This window comes from Oratosquilla oratoria, chromosome 14 (genome assembly GCF_046742065.1).
Source record: "Oratosquilla oratoria isolate Oo_2021 chromosome 14, ASM4674206v1, whole genome shotgun sequence".
Taxonomy (NCBI): domain Eukaryota; kingdom Metazoa; phylum Arthropoda; class Malacostraca; order Stomatopoda; family Squillidae; genus Oratosquilla; species Oratosquilla oratoria.
Window position 1 is genome coordinate 25,914,640 of NC_134790.1, and position 20,000 is coordinate 25,934,639.

Here is a 20,000-nt window from a genome sequence, read left to right on the forward strand (position 1 = left end):
ACAGTCTTTTGTCTGTACGGAAGCACGGGAGGGTCGTTTGTCAAGTCGAAGTAGTGACCTGCGCGAATTTAGGTGATTGTGTGGGTCTGTGTGACCGAGGAGGTGTGGGACGCGATACCTGAGCCTCTGGGAGGAGGAAAGCGAGGAGGAGGAGGAGGAGGAGGAGGAGGTTTGAATTTCCGTAACATTAAAGAGAGTCCAGTCGGTTCTGTGCTCCTGAAGAATAGTCTGGTGAAGGCGAGGTCTCGAACTCGAAAACTCGAAGTCGAAGGCCACTCGAAGTCGAAGGCCACTCGAAGTCGAGGTCTGGAGGTCGAAGACTCGAAGTCAAGGACTCGAACTCGAGAACTCGAAGTCGAGGACTCGAAGTCGAAGATTCAAAGTCGAAGACTCGAAGTCGAATACTCGAAGACTCGAATAGTCGTCGAAGCAGGGAACCCTCTGCTCACCGTCTCCCTTCTTTTCCTTCAGAAGATCCCGAAGTCCTCTTGGTCTTCTTCGGGGAAGAAGACGGGGCATCCCCGACCACACCTCCGCCATGGCCCAGCAGGGAAAGATGCCCTCGGCAGACATCTCCTACGTCAAGAAGATGCCCGGAATGGCCGTCGCAGTACAACTGGTTCGTAGACTTAGATAAGTTTTGCAACATGGTGCCATTGTCACATGTTTTCTTCACGTGTACTAGCTTTCACTAAGCCTCTGCAGTGTCTGTTTTAGTGATGTGGATCTATCTGTTAAATAATCTTAGTGTTCTATCACTATAATACACCTAGCAAGTTTCTATATCTTTTGTATCTATATTAGATCTATATGCATCGAGCCGTTGTATGAATGCGTCATTTGTAGTAGGCAGTCAGTATATTAGAGGCTTTAGTAACGCCCCTACGGAAATGAGTCACGCAACACTCTTTTATAGTTGGAAGCTAATCTCCATTGATAAAGAACAATGCTTTCCTTCCTTTCTACTGTCCTCATTCGACTTCTTCTTTGTTCCAAGGGATAGAAGCGCAGGTTATCGTCACCGAGACATAGAAACATAAGAATGGAAGAAACTGTAGGAGACCGTAAGGCCTACACTAGGCAGTTCCATGTTTTATAAAATAATTGCATCATTGTTGCGAGCGGTGAATATATTCGCTTAACATTGTATCACTCTTGTATCTCTGTATCTTTGTATTTTTCTTGTTTATAAGGGAATCTGTTCCGCTTTTAAGCTATAAATGGCACGATTCTTTCGTCTATACACAGCTATGAGATTAGAGTCTATTTATGGGTTACATGACACAGCATCTCTTCAGCATCCAGGGTTGTCTATTCCGTGTATTCGTTCTTCATCTCTGTTTTTACCATCCTCTTCACTTTCCACTCCTTTCATGATCTTGGCTTCATCCGGGAATAACTTTCCGTACGTACTTGTTCCATTCATCATGTCAATCTAAATTTAGGTTTAGAAAGGAAGTAGGCAAGAACTGGTTTACCCAGAGAGTGGTTTACGAATAGAATAGAGTTAGTATTCTTTTAGTGAGCACTGAAACAGTTAGTTGTTTTAAGAGAAAGTTAGATAACTTTATGGATGGGGATGACAGGCGGTAAGGGACATGGAACTGCTTAGTGTAGGCCTTATGATCTCCTGCAGTCTCCTCCATTCTTATGTTCTTATATTCAATGATACACATGAAGATCATTTTTGTGCCAGAACGGAACCTTGTGGTACCCTACTGGTCACCTCTTTTATATCCAAAATTTTATTTTCTATTGCTGTACACATGTGATTGTCATCTCTGGTTTGTTTGTTAAAATGAATCCATGTCTTTTGTATCATCGCGTTATTATCTTATAAGGTCTTTATGTTATTCATTGCTATAATCAATTGTTCCCCTTTCCTCCCAATTCACCTCTCTACAATGGAAATCATCCAACATTATTGTGTTCTCACATTTCATTATATGTTTCTTCTAACTTGGTCGGCTGCATTTATTACAAATTATTTGCACTCTGCTTCATTCAACGCTCTCTTTCTCTCTCTCTCTCTCTTTGCATTCTGCCTCATCCTGTGCTCTCTCTCTCTCTCTCTCTCTCTCTCTCTCTCTCTCTCTCTCTCTCTCTCTCTCTCTCTCTCTCTCTCTCACACACACACACACACACACACACACACACACACACACACACACACACAAACACAAACACACACACATACATACACACACGCACACTCACACACACGCACACACACACACACACACACACACACACACACACACACACACACACACACACACACACACACACACACACACACACACACACACACACACACACACACACAATTTTACCTCTGTTATCAGAGAGGGAGGATTTATAAGGGCAGCGAGGACAACACACAAAGACATAAGCGCGCATAAAGAAAAGGGATAAAGTTGTCCAAAGCGGATGTAGGTCTAGAGGAGGGTGTGTGTGCTGTCACCGTGTATGTTTAATATCTTTGTGGATCGGGATATGAAAAGAAACGAAAGTCAGGCTATGCAGAGAGGGGAAGGTGAGGTGAGATGGAGATCAGATTAATATTTGCAGTTGTAGTGGAGGTCCTTGAGAGCTACAGGATTTGATAACGTTGTCTAGAGAGGAGGAAATTGAAATTCAATAAGAGTAAGGTGGCAAAGAGGGGAAAGAGTGGAGAGGACATTTTTATTAATCAAACAAGAACAATTATTATGGAAGGTCATATTATTTGAACACTTGGGAAGAACTATGGACGGTCACCTGCAAGATGGACGTTAGATAGAGACAGCTCCCTGTTGCCTATCTTCAAAACGCTTCAACATCCTTATCTCCGTTTGGGGATACAACCCCGAGGGGCTGGCACTCGGTCTCCGGACTGAGCCCAAAGTGCCTGCCAACTTTAACTGTATATCCCTCGACTTTTTACACAGAAGGATCTGACAACCGGCGACTGTTCTCATCTTCTTGTAAATATAAAGTGGCAACTTAGAAAATAGCCCCCCCCCAAAAAAAAAAAAAAAAAATCTTTCCAGAGAGAACTACGGGAGCGAACGAAGACCGTTGCCATCCACTGCGGGGCTGCGGGTTTCTAGTCAAACTCGAAGCAACAGTTACTATTAGTATTTAGGAATACGTTTCCAATGTATGAAGAAATAAAGTAGAAGATGAATCATATACTACTAGATGCAAGAAGGGCGTAAAGAACTTGTCATGTTAAGGTGTGTGTGTGTGTGTGTGTGTGTGTGTGTGTGTGTGTGTGTGTGTGTGTGTGTGTGTGTGTGTGTGTGTGTGTGTGTGTGTGTGCGTGCGTGCGCGCGCGTGTGTGTGTGTTTTTATGTTTGGCCTTAATGGTCCACTCTAGGACCTGCCTATCCTCTGAAGAACGATACAGCCTGGTAAACATAAACAAATCATAACGTGCTGGCAAATCAAATGGAAACCATTTCCATGATATGAAAATGATATATGAACGTTGGGAATGCCTAATGGCCTAAGATAGAGATAGTGATAATGGACCAGAGATAGGACAGCAAAGAGAGATATAAGAGATAAACGTGAGAAAAAGGGGGACATGGAGACAATAAACAGTACGTTGCTGACATGGTCTGGATAAATGGAGAAAATGAAAGAGAAAATAATTTTCGAAATGTGTTTGAGGCAAGATTATTAAGGTGGAGAAGGAGAGCGGGGGTGGGGGGGCAATGTTAAAAGAAAGAGAAAATGAAATATAGATTGGTGTTTTGAAAGGTAAAAGCCCAACACGAGTAAAATCCAATTTACTGGAGCAAGGCAGAGTGGAATGGCGTCCTTAAGGGGCGGAGAGTGGAATGTAGTTTACCAGCGCTTCTATCCAGAAGCCGTGTTTGGGGGGGGGGAGTTTCCACGAGTCAAGGGAGTTAGTCACAACATCCTTTGCATTTTGAGTTCGGGTGAGGTACCAGTGGTGGACTGTTTGCCGTGTGTAGAAGATGCATACATATATACGTACGAACATACATGCATGCATGAATGCATACATACGTACATACATACATACATACATACATACATACATACATACATACATACATACATACATACATACGCACGTACGTACATACGTACATACATACATACGTACATACATACATACATACATACATACATACATACATACATGCATACATACATACATACATACATACATGCATACATACATACGTACATACATACATACACACATACGCACATACATGCACACATACGTACATACATTACATACATAGATACATACATACATGAATACATACATACATACATACGTACACACGTACACACGTACATACATACACACGGGGGAAATATATCAGCAACATGCATACATACATATATGCATACATACATACATACGTACACATACATACATACATACGTACACACGGGGGAAATATATCCAACTCGACAAAAAAAAATCATATTGATTTTGCGAGAATAGTAACAAAGTTTTTGATCGTGTGTACATATAGTGCATACAGTATTTATCAGAAATCTCTTGGCTTTCTCCAAATTTGAGTCTATGATTATAATTTTGATGTGGATTTTATATATTTCGTGTAAATAAGTTTTTTCTCAGTATATCTTATTTATTGTGACAATCAAATATTGAAATCATGGCCACTTGAAATCACAAAAGGTTTTATAAATAATTCCTTTCAACAAGTACAATTACTATTATTGAAATTTATTGGATATTAATTTTTTCAGCAATAGAACCATTGCATAGATTGTTCTAGATTTGAGGGCGGCTACAACTTTCTATTGTTGGTCTTTGTTATCCGAGATTTTGTTGTTGTTGTTGTTGTTATTATTGTTGTCGTTATTGTTGTTGTTATTATCATCATCATCATCATCATCATTATCATTATTATTATTACTATTATTATTATCACCATTATTATAGTATATATATATATATATATATATATATATATATATATATATATATATATATATATTCTGTTCTTTTCTTTTACATTCTCTTGCATATTATTTTGGACAGTGGTTTGACCTACTACAGCTCACTGTTGTTGGGTCCTTTTGTCAGAGCACTGCCTGCATGCATGCTTGTGTTGATGAGCTTCAAAGCTGTTCATTCATTCTCCACCCCTGCCTGACTCGACACTCTTGTCCAATCTTTTCTCCGTAGCAATATATTCCCCATTCACTACTCGACGTCTCTGTCGCCAGGCCCTTGTCCATCACTGACGACATGACGTCATGGTGACGTCATCAGACGGTTTGTCCTTGATACAGCGACATCAACGGATGTTGTCGACATTCAAAGGGCAGTGGATGGGCACTAGATTTGGAAAAAAAAAATTCAGCGCAATGAAAGCAAATATATTTCGGGTATCAGTGATTTATGTAATCATCTTAAAGGACAAATTAAACATGTTCTAGTTGGTTATACAAGTAACATAACACAGAATAACAATGATCTGTCTTATTCACGCAATAAAGTTGGGATAATGCATTAAAAACAATCATCTAAGATGACAAATGAAAAACGTTTGTTATGCAAACAACAAAACTTATAATTTTGTATAATTAAAAGAAAAACACACAGAGACTTCTAAACTATTCCGTTAAACGTTTCCTAAATCCCTATGTCTTTTAAACATAAGTTCATGAACATAAAATCTACGTTGTGGTCTGTAGCTACCCCTACGGACCACAGTCACGCTGTACTTCCTTCTGTCATTTTACTTTTTCTAGATAGATACTAGGAGACTTGATTTTTTACTCTTTATCTTTATCATTTGTCTAGTTATTAGTATATTTTCTACCGAGTTTCCTATCTGTATCACTGTATGCTTGTGTGTGTGTATGATGTGCCGTGTACATAGACAAAATGTTAACATGGTTTAATGAGAACGGAAATATATATGTACACACACACACACACACACACACACACACACACACACACACACACACACACACACACACACACACACACACACATATATATATATATATACATATATATATATATACATATATATATATAAATAGATACAGATACACACACACATATATATATTGATACATATATATGTATATATATACATATATATACATATATATGTATATGCATTTGTATATATGTGTGTATATATATGTATATATATGTATATATATATACATATATGTATATATATATATATATATATATTTGTGTGTGTATATGTATTTATATATATATATATATGTATATATATATTCGTGTGTGTATATGTATGTATATATATATATATATATGTATATATATATAAATGTATGTATATGTATATGTAAGTGGAGTGGGAAACACAGGAGTCTTAGTCTGAGTTTAAGGGATAAACTCAGACTAAGACTCCTGTCTTTCCTACTCCACTTACGTCAACCTGTCAGAATGTCTCAGTATATGTATATGCATGTGTATATGTATATGTATATGTATATGCATATGTATATACATATATATATATATATATATATATGTATGTATATGTATATATGTATGTATATATATAAATATGTATATATATATATGTATATATATATATCTATGTATATATATATATATATATGTGTGTGTGTGTGTGTGTGTGTGTGTACATATATATATAGATATGTATATATATATATACATATATATGTATATATGAAACTTGTTTACCCACATATTATAAATATATGTATATATATATATATATATATGTATATACCCATATATATGTATATATATGTATATATATATATATATATATATATATATATATATATATACATATGCTCATACATATACATATATATTAATATATATACATATACATATATATATGTAAATATATGAATATATATGTATGTATTAGCACAGCGTAATGTAATAGCACATTGGTAAAATGAAACTTGTTAACCCACTGTCGGAGAAAAGAAATCAGAAATACTAATTATCTGTATATTTCGACCACTGACTGTGGTCCTCTTCAGCAGAATGATACAAAGGAATAGAGTTAACAAATATAAATATGGACAGGGAGAGAACAATTAGGAGACGCGGGCAAGGGGACTCAAGTTACTTGGGGTTGGTATGTGGGAATCTGTCCTGCCGCTTTCATAATCAATTTGTTTGCTGCCATCCATGTGATCCAGTCTGGTGACCATTGACCTTTCGATAAATTAAAATTGGGTAGGTGTTTAATGAGAGAGGGTAGGTGTTTGATAAGGAGGACCAGCGCATGGATTGGGAAAAGGCTGAAATTATTTATAAATCCCAGTGTAGTTTTCGAAGAAAAATTATTGAATCCTCTCTCATTAAACACCTGCCCAATTTTAATTTATCGAAAGGTCAATGGTCACCAGACTGGATCACATGGATGGCAGCAAACAAATTGATTATGAAAGCGGCAGGACAGATTCCCACATACCAACCCCAAGTAACTTGAGTCCCCTTGCCCACGTCTCCTAATTGTTCTCTCCCTGTCCATATTTATACTTGTTAACTCTATTCCTTTGTATCATTCTGCTGAAGAGGACCACAGTCAGTGGTCGAAATATACAGATAATTAGTATTTCTGATTTCTTTTCTCCGATAGTGGTTTAACAAGTTTCATTTTACCAATGTGCTATTACATTACGCTGTGCTAATATATACATATATATTCATATATTTACATATATATATGTATATGTATATATATATTAATATATATGTATATGTATGAGCATATGTATATATATATATATATATATATACATATATATATACATATATTTATAATATATATATTATATAAATATAAAATATATATATATATATATATATATGTATATATACATATATTTATAATATATATTATATATATATAAATATGTATATATCTACATATATTTATAATATATATATATATACACGTATATATATATATATATATATATATATATATATGTATATATACATATATATATACATATATATGTTTATATATATGTAAACATATATTATATATATATATATACATATATAAACGTATATATTTATATATGTGTGTATATATATGTATATATATTATATATATATATATATATACACATATATATATATATATATATATATATATATATATATATGCATCAGTAATCACATAGAACACGTGAATAATGATATTTTGCTTGAAACCACGATGAAATCAAAGAACGGAATAATGAACGTTTTCATCTATTTAAGACATTTTCAAAGTACATAGTATCACAACAAAGTACAGCTTACATACAATAGTGTAGAGAGTGACCTCTCCACATGTATCCACTATTGTATGTAAGCTGTACTGTGTTTTAATACTATTTACTTTGAAAATGTCTTAATTAGACGAAATCGTTCAGTATTCCGTTCTTTGATTTCCTCGTGGTTTCAAGCAAAATATCTATGTACATATATATATATATATATATATATATATATATATATATATATATATATGTGTGTATATATATATGTGTGTGTGTGTGTGTGTGTGTGTGTGTGTGTGTGTGTGTGTATTGATATGTATATATATACATATCAATATTAATTTTGTGTTGCTTGAGCAGTGTGCCAGGGAGCTCCATCTCCCATAAATAGGAAAACATTTTTACTCATTCTACCACTGGAGGATATTTGAATGAGTTCTTCCTTTAATATAGAAACATATTTGCCTGAATTGATGTTTTCTCGACACTCCACAAGCTCTGATCGACTCTCACTCCAAATTTCACCTCACACCATTATTGAAAGGCCCACATGTTTCACTGTTGGCTGCAGTCTTTTGAGGTCAAACTTTTGACTACAGAGTCTCCAGATCCACACTTTTCTACTGTCAGAAAATAATGCGAATATGACTCATCAGAGAAAATGATAGTGCTCCAAAAGGCCATAGGTCTCTCCACCATCTCAACAGCCTAATCCTTTCTGCGCTTGATATTGGGTGGACGAAGGAGTGGTTTCCTTCTTGCAGCTCTGCCATAGTAACCCAGCTTGTGGAGATACCTGACAGTTGTTCTGGAACTGACATCAGCTTGTGCTGCTATGTCAGAGGCCTTGCAACGTGGATCCTCTTCGACATTTCTTTTGACAAGACGCAAGGTTCTTTCTGAGGGCCCGGGACGACCTGAATGAGGTTTTGTGCCCTTCTTGCCCTCTCTGGTGAATTGTACGATCACTCTATTAACAGTAGAAGGGGGTATTGACAGATTTTCAGATATTTTACGTTGACTAAGTCCACCTTCATGCTGACCTACAATACGACCTCGCTGAAATTCAGATAGGTCTACTGCTCCTTTAGTTCGTGGCATGGTTGATTGATCTTGTATGTAACCGGAAACATAATCTTGGCAAATATATTATATTAGGTTAATTTGAACAACACTAAGCATTAAATAAGAGCAGAAAAGCATTTTTCTTGGTGTCTATTCAATTCTGTCGTGTGTATGTATATGTACATGTATATATATATATATATATATATATATATATATATACATACATACATATATATATGTATATATATGTTTGTATATACACTATATACATGATATGTATATATATATATATATATATATATACTATATATATATATGTATAAATATATATATATGTATATGTATATATATATATATATGTATATATGTGTGTGTGTGTGTGTGTGTGTGTGTGTGTGTGTGTGTGTGTGTGTAACCTTTTGATTTGTGTAGGCTACATAAGGAGGAATTAATGCGGGCGAGTTAAACTCCAAAGGGGGAGTTTTCTTCTATTTATTAATGTGGAGTTATTAACAAAATAGAATATATATAGGCTCTTTGGGTAAAATACATTAAGTGCCAAGCCTTGACCTAGGGCACACCTGGCTGGAAGTGTTATCACGCTGCTCAGCCCTCTGGCTGGTAGGCTCTTGACATGCCCAGTTTTGGCGTTTGTGACATAGGTGTCGTAGGTTGATATAGGGGGTTAGTGGGTTGTTGTAAGTAAAGGCGTTAGTCTCGCTATTCTATACATTGGGGTCAGTTTTATATATGAGGGTTAGTCGTTTAGTTGGTGGGTGTTGTTTGGTATATTATATATGTATGTTAACTTATGGGTAATATAATAGGGCAGTTATAATAAAGGGGGATTAATGGGTTAGTCTGATGGCATTTGGCATGTTCGTGGCTTTATCCTGTTTTGTCTTACTTCTGCTGCGTTAGGTGTATGTGGTTGTTCTGGGAAAGCAAGGTAAGCAAGAGGGGAGTCTCGCTATATATGTATATATATGTATATATATATATATATATATATATATACACATATATATACATTGTGTGTGTGTGTGTATTTATATATATGTGTGTGTGTGTATATATATGTATATATATATATGTATATATACAACAAAGAAATTAAGAAATTAAGAAAAACAATAGAAGCAGCCTATATTAATACTAATAATAAGATCAACCATAGAGATGGTTTTATATGCTTGGCAAGAGCTACAAGTTTATTGATAGTGGATGAAAACAAACGGACAAATGTTCCGAGCACGACGACCTTTCCAGGCACCCTGTGAGGTGACATGTATGTATATAAAATGTCCATGTTATGCTTTTGTGTTATGCTTTGTGATCAAGACCCTAAGGGTCGAAACGTTAAGGCAGTAAAATTCTTCCATTATTCCTCGTATATTTTCTCCGCCTTCAGTTACATTTGTCATAGTTGAAATCAATCAATATACATATATGTATGTATACATATATAATATATAATATGTATGTGTATATATATCTATATACATGTATATGTGTATATATATATATATGTACATATGTGTATATACAGTATGTATATATATGTATATATATATAATGTATATATATACATATATATATATATATATATATATATATATATATATATATATATATATATATATATATATATATATATGTATACCGATATATAATAATTATATATATATATATATATAATAATTATATATATATATATATATATATATATATATATATATTTTTTTTTCAATGAGTCATCAACTTTTCCATGGTATCTACAAAATGAGGGACAGACAAAACTTTTCTTTCCTATTTTCATTCTCTCGTCTTTAGAAAGACTTAAAATAACACAAAATGTCACAATTGGCTCCTTTCATAAAACGAGAGATTTTTCGAAATATTATTTTTGACGTCTGCCTTCCAGGTGACCTGTCTCTTCGCCTTCGTCCTGTCGGTGGGAGCTTCGACGACCTACTTCGTGTCTTCTGGCCACGGGTTCTTCATCTTCATCACCTTCCTTGCCACGGTCTCCTGCATCCTCTGGCTCCTGCTCCGAGTCCTTGGCCTCGAGACGCTCCTTCCAGCCAAGTTTGACTGGAACCTCGCTGTACGTCCCGGGACCTCCTCTTCCAGTTCGGCTTCTTGAGGGTGACCCAGGGGTCGGGGGCGGGGGAGGTTGCGGCGTTGGAGGGTTCTTAGGGTGGGGAGGGGGAAAGGGGAGAGGGAGAGGGGAGGGGGATGTGTGGAGAAGGGGACGAAGGAGGGAGGGAGGGAAGGGAGGTGAGAGGAAGAGTCCGGGAGGTGGGAGGAGAGGGAGGGGGAGGAAGGAAGGTAGGGCAGAGGGGCGAAGGAGGGAGGAAGGGGTGATGGAGGGATGGGGAGGGGAGAGGGGAAGGAGGCAAGGGAAGAAGGGATGTGGAGTGAAGAGGGGAAGTAGGAAGAGAGGGAGGGGATAAAAGAAGGAGGGAAAGAAGGGAGAGGAAGAGGACGGGAGGTGGGAGGAAGGTGAAGGAGAGGAAGGGTACGGGGGAGAGAGGGAAGAAAGGCAGAGCAGAGGAAGAAGAGGAGGAATGAAGGAAATGGAGGGGAGAGAGGGGAACAAGACAACTTACCTTTATTTTTTTAGGTTGGGAGGTAAAAGATGTTCTGAAATTAACGACAAGAAGTGTTTGTGCCGTTATTTTATTTTAGTTTAGTTTAGTTTAGTTTTAGATATTTGGCAACATCGAGAATATTAATCTTTTTTGAGGCTGAGGGCAACAGAGTCTAAACACTGAAGAGGGGCGGTGATTCACTCATTCCTGTTTACGTTTATTCACTCCCTCCGTTTTCTTTGCGGAGGCGAACCTCACTCCCGTTTTCTTTACGAAGGAGGCGAACCTTACTCCCGTTTTCTTTGTGGAGGAAGAGAAGCTCACTTCCGTTTTCTACCGTTTTTTCCCCTTTCCAGGGTTTGGTCTACAATGGTGTCTTAGGGTTCCTGGTGATGGTGGGCAGTTGCGTTATGGTGGACCGAGCGATGGCTTCTCAAGTTCTCAAAGCCGCAGGGGTAAGTAGAAAGAAGCTACGCTCGAAGGGTTCCGTCTATTAATTTTCTTTCTCTCGATAGACTCACTACGAGGGGGTGGTGGTTGGGGATTCCCTTCACCTGAATAAAATCACCCAACGGCACCCATGACAAAAATACAACCCATATACGACAGCGACACCTGCACTGAAACTCATGAGTCTGGTGTTGTGACCTTTATTGACTTCTTGTGACTTCGTTTGACCTTATGTGACTTCACGTTGCCTCAAGCGACCTCACGTGGCCTCACTTGAAATTGCCTAGTGTAAGACCTATGGTCTCTTGCAGTCTCCTTCAGTCTTATGTTCTTGACTTTTCTTGACTTCGATTGACCTCGCGTGACTTCTTTTCAGGTCTTCGGGTTCTTCGGCTTCACGGGGTTCGTGACAGCCCTCGTCTATGAGGCATCCATTTGGTACCGCAGACGCTCGTCCGCTCCCGGCATGGCTAGCGCCGTCGTCGTGCAAGGACCAGATCGAGGTAATGAGGGCGTGCGTGCGTGTGTGTGTGTGTGTGTGTGTGTGTGTGTGTGTGTGTGTGTGTGTGTTTGTTTGTTTGTTTGTTTGTTGTTCTTGTACGTTTATGTTGATAATGATACACGGACTTCTAAATACACACTAGCGCAACCACACACACAGACACACACCTCGACCCAACAACAACTCCTCCTTGACTGAAGTCCGACTCAAACTCCCCCAGAGGAAGACGCGGAGTCCCGCGAGAGCTCGGGCGACCCTGGGGACGGCCTGGTGCCCGGCGGAGGCGACTTCGAGGGCACGGGCGGCAACATCGAGCCCTTCGGCTCCTACCGGACGAGACCCACGTCCTACGCCGTCGACGAGAGACAGGTGAGAGGGGAGAGGAAAGGAGGAGAGGGGAGAAGGGAGGGGAAAGGATGAGAGAAGAGGGGAGAGGAGGAGAGGGCAGAGGCGGGAGAGGAGAGGAAAGGATGGGAGGAGAGGAGAGGGCAGAGGCGGGAGGGGAGAGGAAAGGATGAGAGAGGAGGGGAGGGGAGGAGAGGGAAGGAAAAGATGAGAGGGGGGCGTAGAAGAAAAAAATAGAGAGCAGAAAAGAGGAGAGGATGGGGGAGGAAAATTAGAGGAGGAGAGAGGAAGTGGTGAGGAGGGTAGGGAATGGAGAGGAGGAGAAGGAGGAAGGAAGAGGAGAGGACAGGGTAAGAGGGGAGAGAGTAGAAGAGGAGAGGAGGGGAAAGGGAAGAGAAGAAGGAAAGGAGAGGAGAGAGAAGAAGAGGAGAGGAGAGCTTAAATTATATTTTCGAGTCCAATGCAATTGTCTTTGAGTTGACGACCCCAATTCTTTTTTGTTTAAGTGTCCATATTAGGGTGCCAACAGTGCCCTGATTCTTGTAACCTGAAACAATGGTTGGTGAAGGAATAAATTATCCACTCAGGGGATGAGAGAGAAGAAGAGAGGAGAGAGAAGAAGAGGAGAGGAGAGCTTAAGTTATATTTTTGAGTCCACTGCCAATTGTCTTGAGTTGACGACCCCAAAATTTTTGTTTTGTTTAATTGTCCATATTAGAGCGCTAACAGTACCTTGATTCTTGTAACCTACAACAATGGTTGGTGAAGGAATAAATAATCCACTCAGGTATTGTCACACACACACACACACACACACACCCACACCCACACCCATGCACACACACACACACACACACTTACACACACACACACACACACACACACACACACACACACACACACACACACACACACACACACACACACACTTATACACACCCATGCACACACACACACACACACACACACACACACACACACACACACACACACACACACACACACACACACACACACACACACACACATACACACACACACACACACACACACACGGGATACCACACGCGTATCTCCACTTCCCGTAAGATACAAACAGATAAACACACACACACACACAAACACACACATATGCGAGCATTTTCCAAGAATTGTGGGAAGATGTAAACAAGTTTTCAGGTTCTAAGAACTAGAAGTATTGGATGGATATCAAGTTCTAAAAACTAGGGAGAAGTATTGTTGCCCTTTCAATCACGCCGTGGCTTGGTACTCTAGACAAACGTTGGCATTTGCTAGAGAAACAAAACTAGACGTTTACTAGATGGTGTAGTGTGCAGTTCACCTTATGAAGCATTGTATTGATGGTGTGGGAGGTAATGTATTTGTGTATTCTTTACTTTATATATTAATTCAAATGTATATCTATTTTTTCATTTATCAATGTATTTATCATTTATCTATTTATTCATTAATTTAATTACTTATTTACTTATCTATTTATGTATCTACTTATTTTATTTATCTATTTATTTATCTAATTATATATTTATTCATTTATTCATATATCAATTCGTTAATTTATGTATTTATTTATTTACTAACTTATTTATTTCTCTATGTATTTATTGATTTGGTTTTACATTATTTCATGTAAGGGGGAAAAAGCCTTTGGTATATGTATGTATTTATTTATTTATTTATTTGATTATTTATTTATTTATTTATTTATTTATTTTATTTATTTGTATATTTCTTTTCAGTGAGTTCTCGCCTTGGTCGGAGCCATGTTGGAACGCGGACCTTTTGTACAGGGACGTCGTCAGTCAGTGCCCCGTGGGCCACAGTGAGGGGGGCCATGTTACAAATCGGTGTTTTGTAGTTTTTAGCCGATTTGGTAACGTTGGAAGAGTCCTATCAAAAAGCCAAAGGAATCAGATTGTTTTATTTTTTTTTTCTCTTTTATCATTAAGTCGTTTATCAAAGACATTTAGTAATATAATTCTTTTTTTTACTTAAGTTTCCATTTCCTCGCAAGAAAACTGAAGACTCAACTGATAAATGTACAGTAGTTCACACAAGTGCCTGTGTTAAGTATTCTGAAACCAGTGGCGACAAATATCGAAACACAAAGAGATGAACGACAAATATGGAACCAACCTTCCACAGACACTTATTTGAGCTACTGTACATTTATGTATGTATGTAAGTATACGTGTGTGTGCATATTGTGTATACATGTAGGGATGCTTATGTGCGTATGCATTAATGCATGTATGGATTGTTGTACGCGTGTATGCATGCATGTATGTATTGGTATATATACTTTTGTATACGTATAAACATTAAGGAGTTTCTATATGCACTTTTGTGTATGTGTATATATGTATCTGTTTATGAACAAATAAGAGTGTTTACATGAATGTTTGAGTTATATGTGGACGTACACATATATGTATGTATCTAGGCATCTGTACGTATACATGTATCACTTGGACAAAATATAGTGGCACATTTGTAAATAATAATCACGGAGAACCCACAGTCGGAATAAACAGAAACTTAGAAGAAAGTATAACTTCTACATTTCGGCTAATAGCTATAGCCCTCTTCAGGAAAGGTAGTTCCCTGAAGAGGGCTATAGTTATTAGCCGAAATATAGAAGTTATACTTTCTTCTAAGTTTCCTTTTATTCCAACTGTGGGTTCTTTGTGATTAGTATGTATGTATATATGTATATATATATGTGTGTATATGTATATATATATGTATATATATATATATATATGTATATATATGTATATATATATATATATATATATATTCGTATATATATGTATATACATATGTATATGTATATGTATATACATATATGTAGTGTATATTATATATATGTATATATATATGTATATACATATATGTAATGTATACACACACACACACACACACATATATATATATATATATATATATATATATATGTATATACATATATGTAATGCATATATAATATTATATATACACACACACACACACACACACACACATATATATATATATATATATATATATATATATATATATATATATATATATAAAATCAAATAATTCCGACAGTCGCCCCCGGACTCGAACCGGTGCCTTACGTGACCCTAGGCCGAAGCTCTACCGAGGGAGCTATAGGGACTATAAAATTCTCAAATTTGGAAGTTTATCTAACTCCCGAAGAACTAAGTCGACTGCTAACTGCCGTCATAACTTGTTTTACGGAGAACTAAGCCCAACTCATAGCTAGAGGTGAGAATCCTTGATGGACTTTCGTCGTTGTAAGACCTGAATAGAATCCCCATTGACGGCATATGTCAATCAAATAATTCCGACATTTAGCAGTCGACTTAGTTCCTCGGGAGTTAGATAAACTTCCAAGTCAAAGAACTTTGTAATCCCTATAGCTCCGTCGGTAGAGCTTCTGCCTAGCGTCACATAAGGCCCTGGTTCGAGTCCGGGGGCGGCTGTCGGAAATATTTGATTGACATACGACGTCAATGCGATTCTATTCATATATATATATATATATATATATATATATATATATATATGTATATATATATATATATGCAGTAGATAGATATATGTATATACAGTAGATACAGATATACGTATATATGTGTATGTGTGTTTTGACGCTTAATTGTATACACATTTCCTTATGCGTACGTGGTGTGTATGAACCACACATATGATAACAGTGATACTAATGATAACAACTGCTGCCTCGACTTTCATTGACTGGAAACCCGCAGCCCCACAGCGGCAGGCAACGATCCTTGGACCCTCATAGAGGATATAAACACTCGCAAACTACATTTCACAAAAACAACATCTAGCTAGTAGGACTAGCAGGAAGATAGAACTAATTGTCATCTCGGCTTATGTAAAAAGAAAGAAAAATAAAGAGGAGGAAAGTTGACAGAGTTGAACCTGTCCGAGGATCAAGTGCCTACCCACCGGGGTTGCAACTCCAAACCGAGTTGATGTTGATGGGTTTCAAGGATGAATGACAGGGGAGTTGCTCCTCTCCGTTGTCCCTCTCTCAAGACCACCAGGCAACCGAGTATATATTTGATGTAAATGTATTTTAGACTATGTTAAGTATATTTCTCTATACAAATGTCATATCAATTACTTTCTACCAGAAATTCATCTATTTAATATAAATAAACGAAATGTGTTCCTAGACGTTCTTTGAATCTCCCAGAGGGCCCACAAGGATAGAACCTCTGGTGAAATCGGGCTAGGAGCTCTGGTCAACCGGGAGCTTACGCCAGGAGGCACTGCTCGGGGTCCCGGCCGAGTGCAAGCCCGTTCAAGCCGGAGGCAACTCGTCTATTCTTAGCCAATAAGATCATTTACGGCATCCAATCCGTCTCCGCATTGATGGAATATGTCACTAAAGATAAGGATTATAATCAGTCCAGATAAGATTAGGTTCGAGTGGAGTGTGTCAGAGGTGGAGAGGAAGGGAGGAAGAGGAGGAAGGGGAGGTGGATGTGAGAGCTTTTGAGGAGGTGCAGGAGGAGGAGGTGGAGGTGAGAATCCTGGAGAAGGTCGACATTCTCCTATAAGACAGTTCATCACCAATACTTGTGGCCATAACGATATCAGCTTCCTTGTAGGTTACCTAAAAGAAGAAAAAAAAAAAAACCGCCAAGAGGCGCTTACCTGTGTCTGAACCGAGTTCGTGCTGTAAGACCAAGAGGGAGTCCGCTGTAAGGTGAGTTCGAAACTCAACGTTCCTGGAGTAAGAGAGAGAGAAAGAGTAAGAGAGAGAGAGAGAGAGCTGAGACTAAGAAGCGTCTAGCTACAATCGATGCTACAACCTTTGCCCTTTGTGCTCGGAGAGCAAAGACAAGTCAGATCTGAACCAGAGTCCAGGGCGTGTGAGACGAGGTCGAAGCCACGGCGGCACAGCGCAAAAATAAATGAATAAATAGATAAATGAATAGATAAATAAATCAATAAAACAAAATGAGCTTCTCATTCTTTATTTCCACGACTTTTTGTACAAAGGACTTCAAAGGCACGGGAAGATCTGGCTGGCCTTGCCGGAGGAACGAGGTGGGTAGGGGGGGGAGGCGAGGAGGAGGAAAGGGAAGAGGGCGAGGAAGAGGAAGAGGGAAGAGGGCGAGGAAGAGGAGGAGGAGGTGGAGGAAGTTTGAGTGAACACCTCAGTGTCACCGGTTTTCTTTCTATTTTTTTTTTCTTCGAGTATTGGAAACTTCGGGTATTAAGTGGGTATATTGAGAGCTTCTTGACTTAAATTCGCTTGAACGCGAACGATATACAATTATAGTCATAATAATAATAATAAGAATAATAAATATATGGTATGATAATGATAATATGTCTTATCTGCCGGGAGTATCTGTTTTATCATGAGCATTATCCATAGTATTCATATAATCTATATTTTATATGTATATATATGTATGTATATTGTTAAGGACAGGGACAAGGATCGCCGGCCGTGTCCTATGACGCTGACACGACGGAGGGAAGCGAGGTCACCATAGAGACCCCACGCCCTTGGGAGAAGCCCCCGAGGTAGCATGGGGCGGGAGGACGTGCGTGAAGGAGGGCTGCCTGAAGACAAGTCTGATCGTAGCGGGTCCTGAGGTCGTGGCTGAGGACCTGCTCGAAGAAGCGACGGAGCGGGAGGATGTGGCTCTGCTGCGCCGTCCACACCGTCAGGAAGTCTTCGAGGACGTGGTGGACGTGGTCGGGGCGGGGCAAGGCGGACGACCTCCACTTCTGCAGCATCTGGGACTCTGTAATAAAGTTCCTCCGTGAGTCAGGTTCCTGTCTCGAAGTCTGTCTATCTTAAGGAGTTATCACAATGGGCTTCTTCCACGGGTTTCACCAGCCCCGACAGTTGGGAGTTCGTTTGAGTAAAAATGACATCGGTTACAATAACCCCTTTAGCAAGGTTCCTCCCTCATTGAGTGAAGTTTCCCTCTCTCAGTCTTTCCACCTTAACGAGCGAGGAACCCGGATAGTTCAGTGGGAACGCTCTCACTTCACAAACAAAACACCCGAGTTCGAATCCCGTGGACGGACAAAACAACGGTTACTTGTTCTAAAACTACACTTTCTTATTTGAATCTGAATGGGCTTGCCTGGTGCCTTATTCAGACAAAACACACGAGTAAACAAAACCGGTCAATCCCCTTCCTACTACTTGCACTATCCTCAAAGCTAGGATCTTCCCTAAGGTTTCCAAATAACTTTCCAATTAATTAACTAACCTTCTAATAACTAATTAACTGACTATCTAATTAACTTACTAACTAACCAATTAACTAGCTAGTTTACTAACTAATTAACTGACTAACTAATTCTCACCTGATGGAAGCGACCGATACAAGTAGAACACCGGATGGAGAAAATTGGATCGGTGGGCGTCCAGGGGGTCTCCCGTGGCTCGGTCGCTCCGGAAGGTGTCCTTGTCCGGGCCTGAGAAGTCCGGCCCGTACTCCATCAGCACCACGACCACCTTGCCGGCTTTGTGTCCGGTCAGTTCCGGCAACCGGGCGAGGAGGCGGACGGGGAATTCCTGAAGGAGTTTGAAGGTCTGGCCGTCTCTGTTGGGAAGAGAGAGTGACATGTATACCTGTTGGTGGCGGCAACTTCCGGTGTTCCTCTGCAGGTGTTGAAGTGTGTCGTGGCTCGTTTCACACGTATCGACTTTTCGCCGTGCGCCGTCCACGACACGACGTCGTGCTTTCAAATCA

General features: G+C 38.7%; 2 protein-coding genes across 4 annotated transcripts in view; one reads left to right on the plus strand and one right to left on the minus strand.

Moving 5' to 3' along the window:
- The window catches only part of LOC143032812 (uncharacterized), a 20,324-nt gene extending 5,101 nt beyond the window's left edge, over positions 1 to 15,223 (plus strand). Inside the window, exons 2-7 of one of the 2 annotated variants that reach the window (XM_076197887.1) lie at positions 472 to 619; positions 11,246 to 11,428; positions 12,272 to 12,370; positions 12,742 to 12,868; positions 13,088 to 13,236; positions 14,973 to 15,223. In XM_076197887.1, coding sequence (XP_076054002.1) covers positions 539 to 619; positions 11,246 to 11,428; positions 12,272 to 12,370; positions 12,742 to 12,868; positions 13,088 to 13,236; positions 14,973 to 14,975 — 642 coding nt within the window. In that variant the 5' untranslated portion in view covers positions 472 to 538 and the 3' untranslated portion in view covers positions 14,976 to 15,223. Of the gene's footprint in view, positions 1 to 471; positions 620 to 11,245; positions 11,429 to 12,271; positions 12,371 to 12,741; positions 12,869 to 13,026; positions 13,237 to 14,972 lie in introns of those variants that run through there. The other variant, XM_076197888.1, reaches the window with a different exon arrangement.
- A 1,687-nt stretch (positions 15,224 to 16,910) lies between these two features.
- Positions 16,911 to 20,000, minus strand: part of LOC143032814 (FAD-dependent oxidoreductase domain-containing protein 2-like) — a 158,034-nt gene continuing 154,944 nt past the window's right edge. For both annotated transcript variants that reach the window (XM_076197889.1, XM_076197890.1), the window contains exons 11-12: positions 19,612 to 19,850; positions 16,911 to 19,037 (exon numbers count right to left, since the gene is read on the minus strand). In XM_076197889.1, the coding sequence (XP_076054004.1) occupies positions 18,742 to 19,037; positions 19,612 to 19,850 (535 nt within the window). In that variant the 3' untranslated portion in view covers positions 16,911 to 18,741. The remainder of the gene's footprint in view (positions 19,038 to 19,611; positions 19,851 to 20,000) is intronic.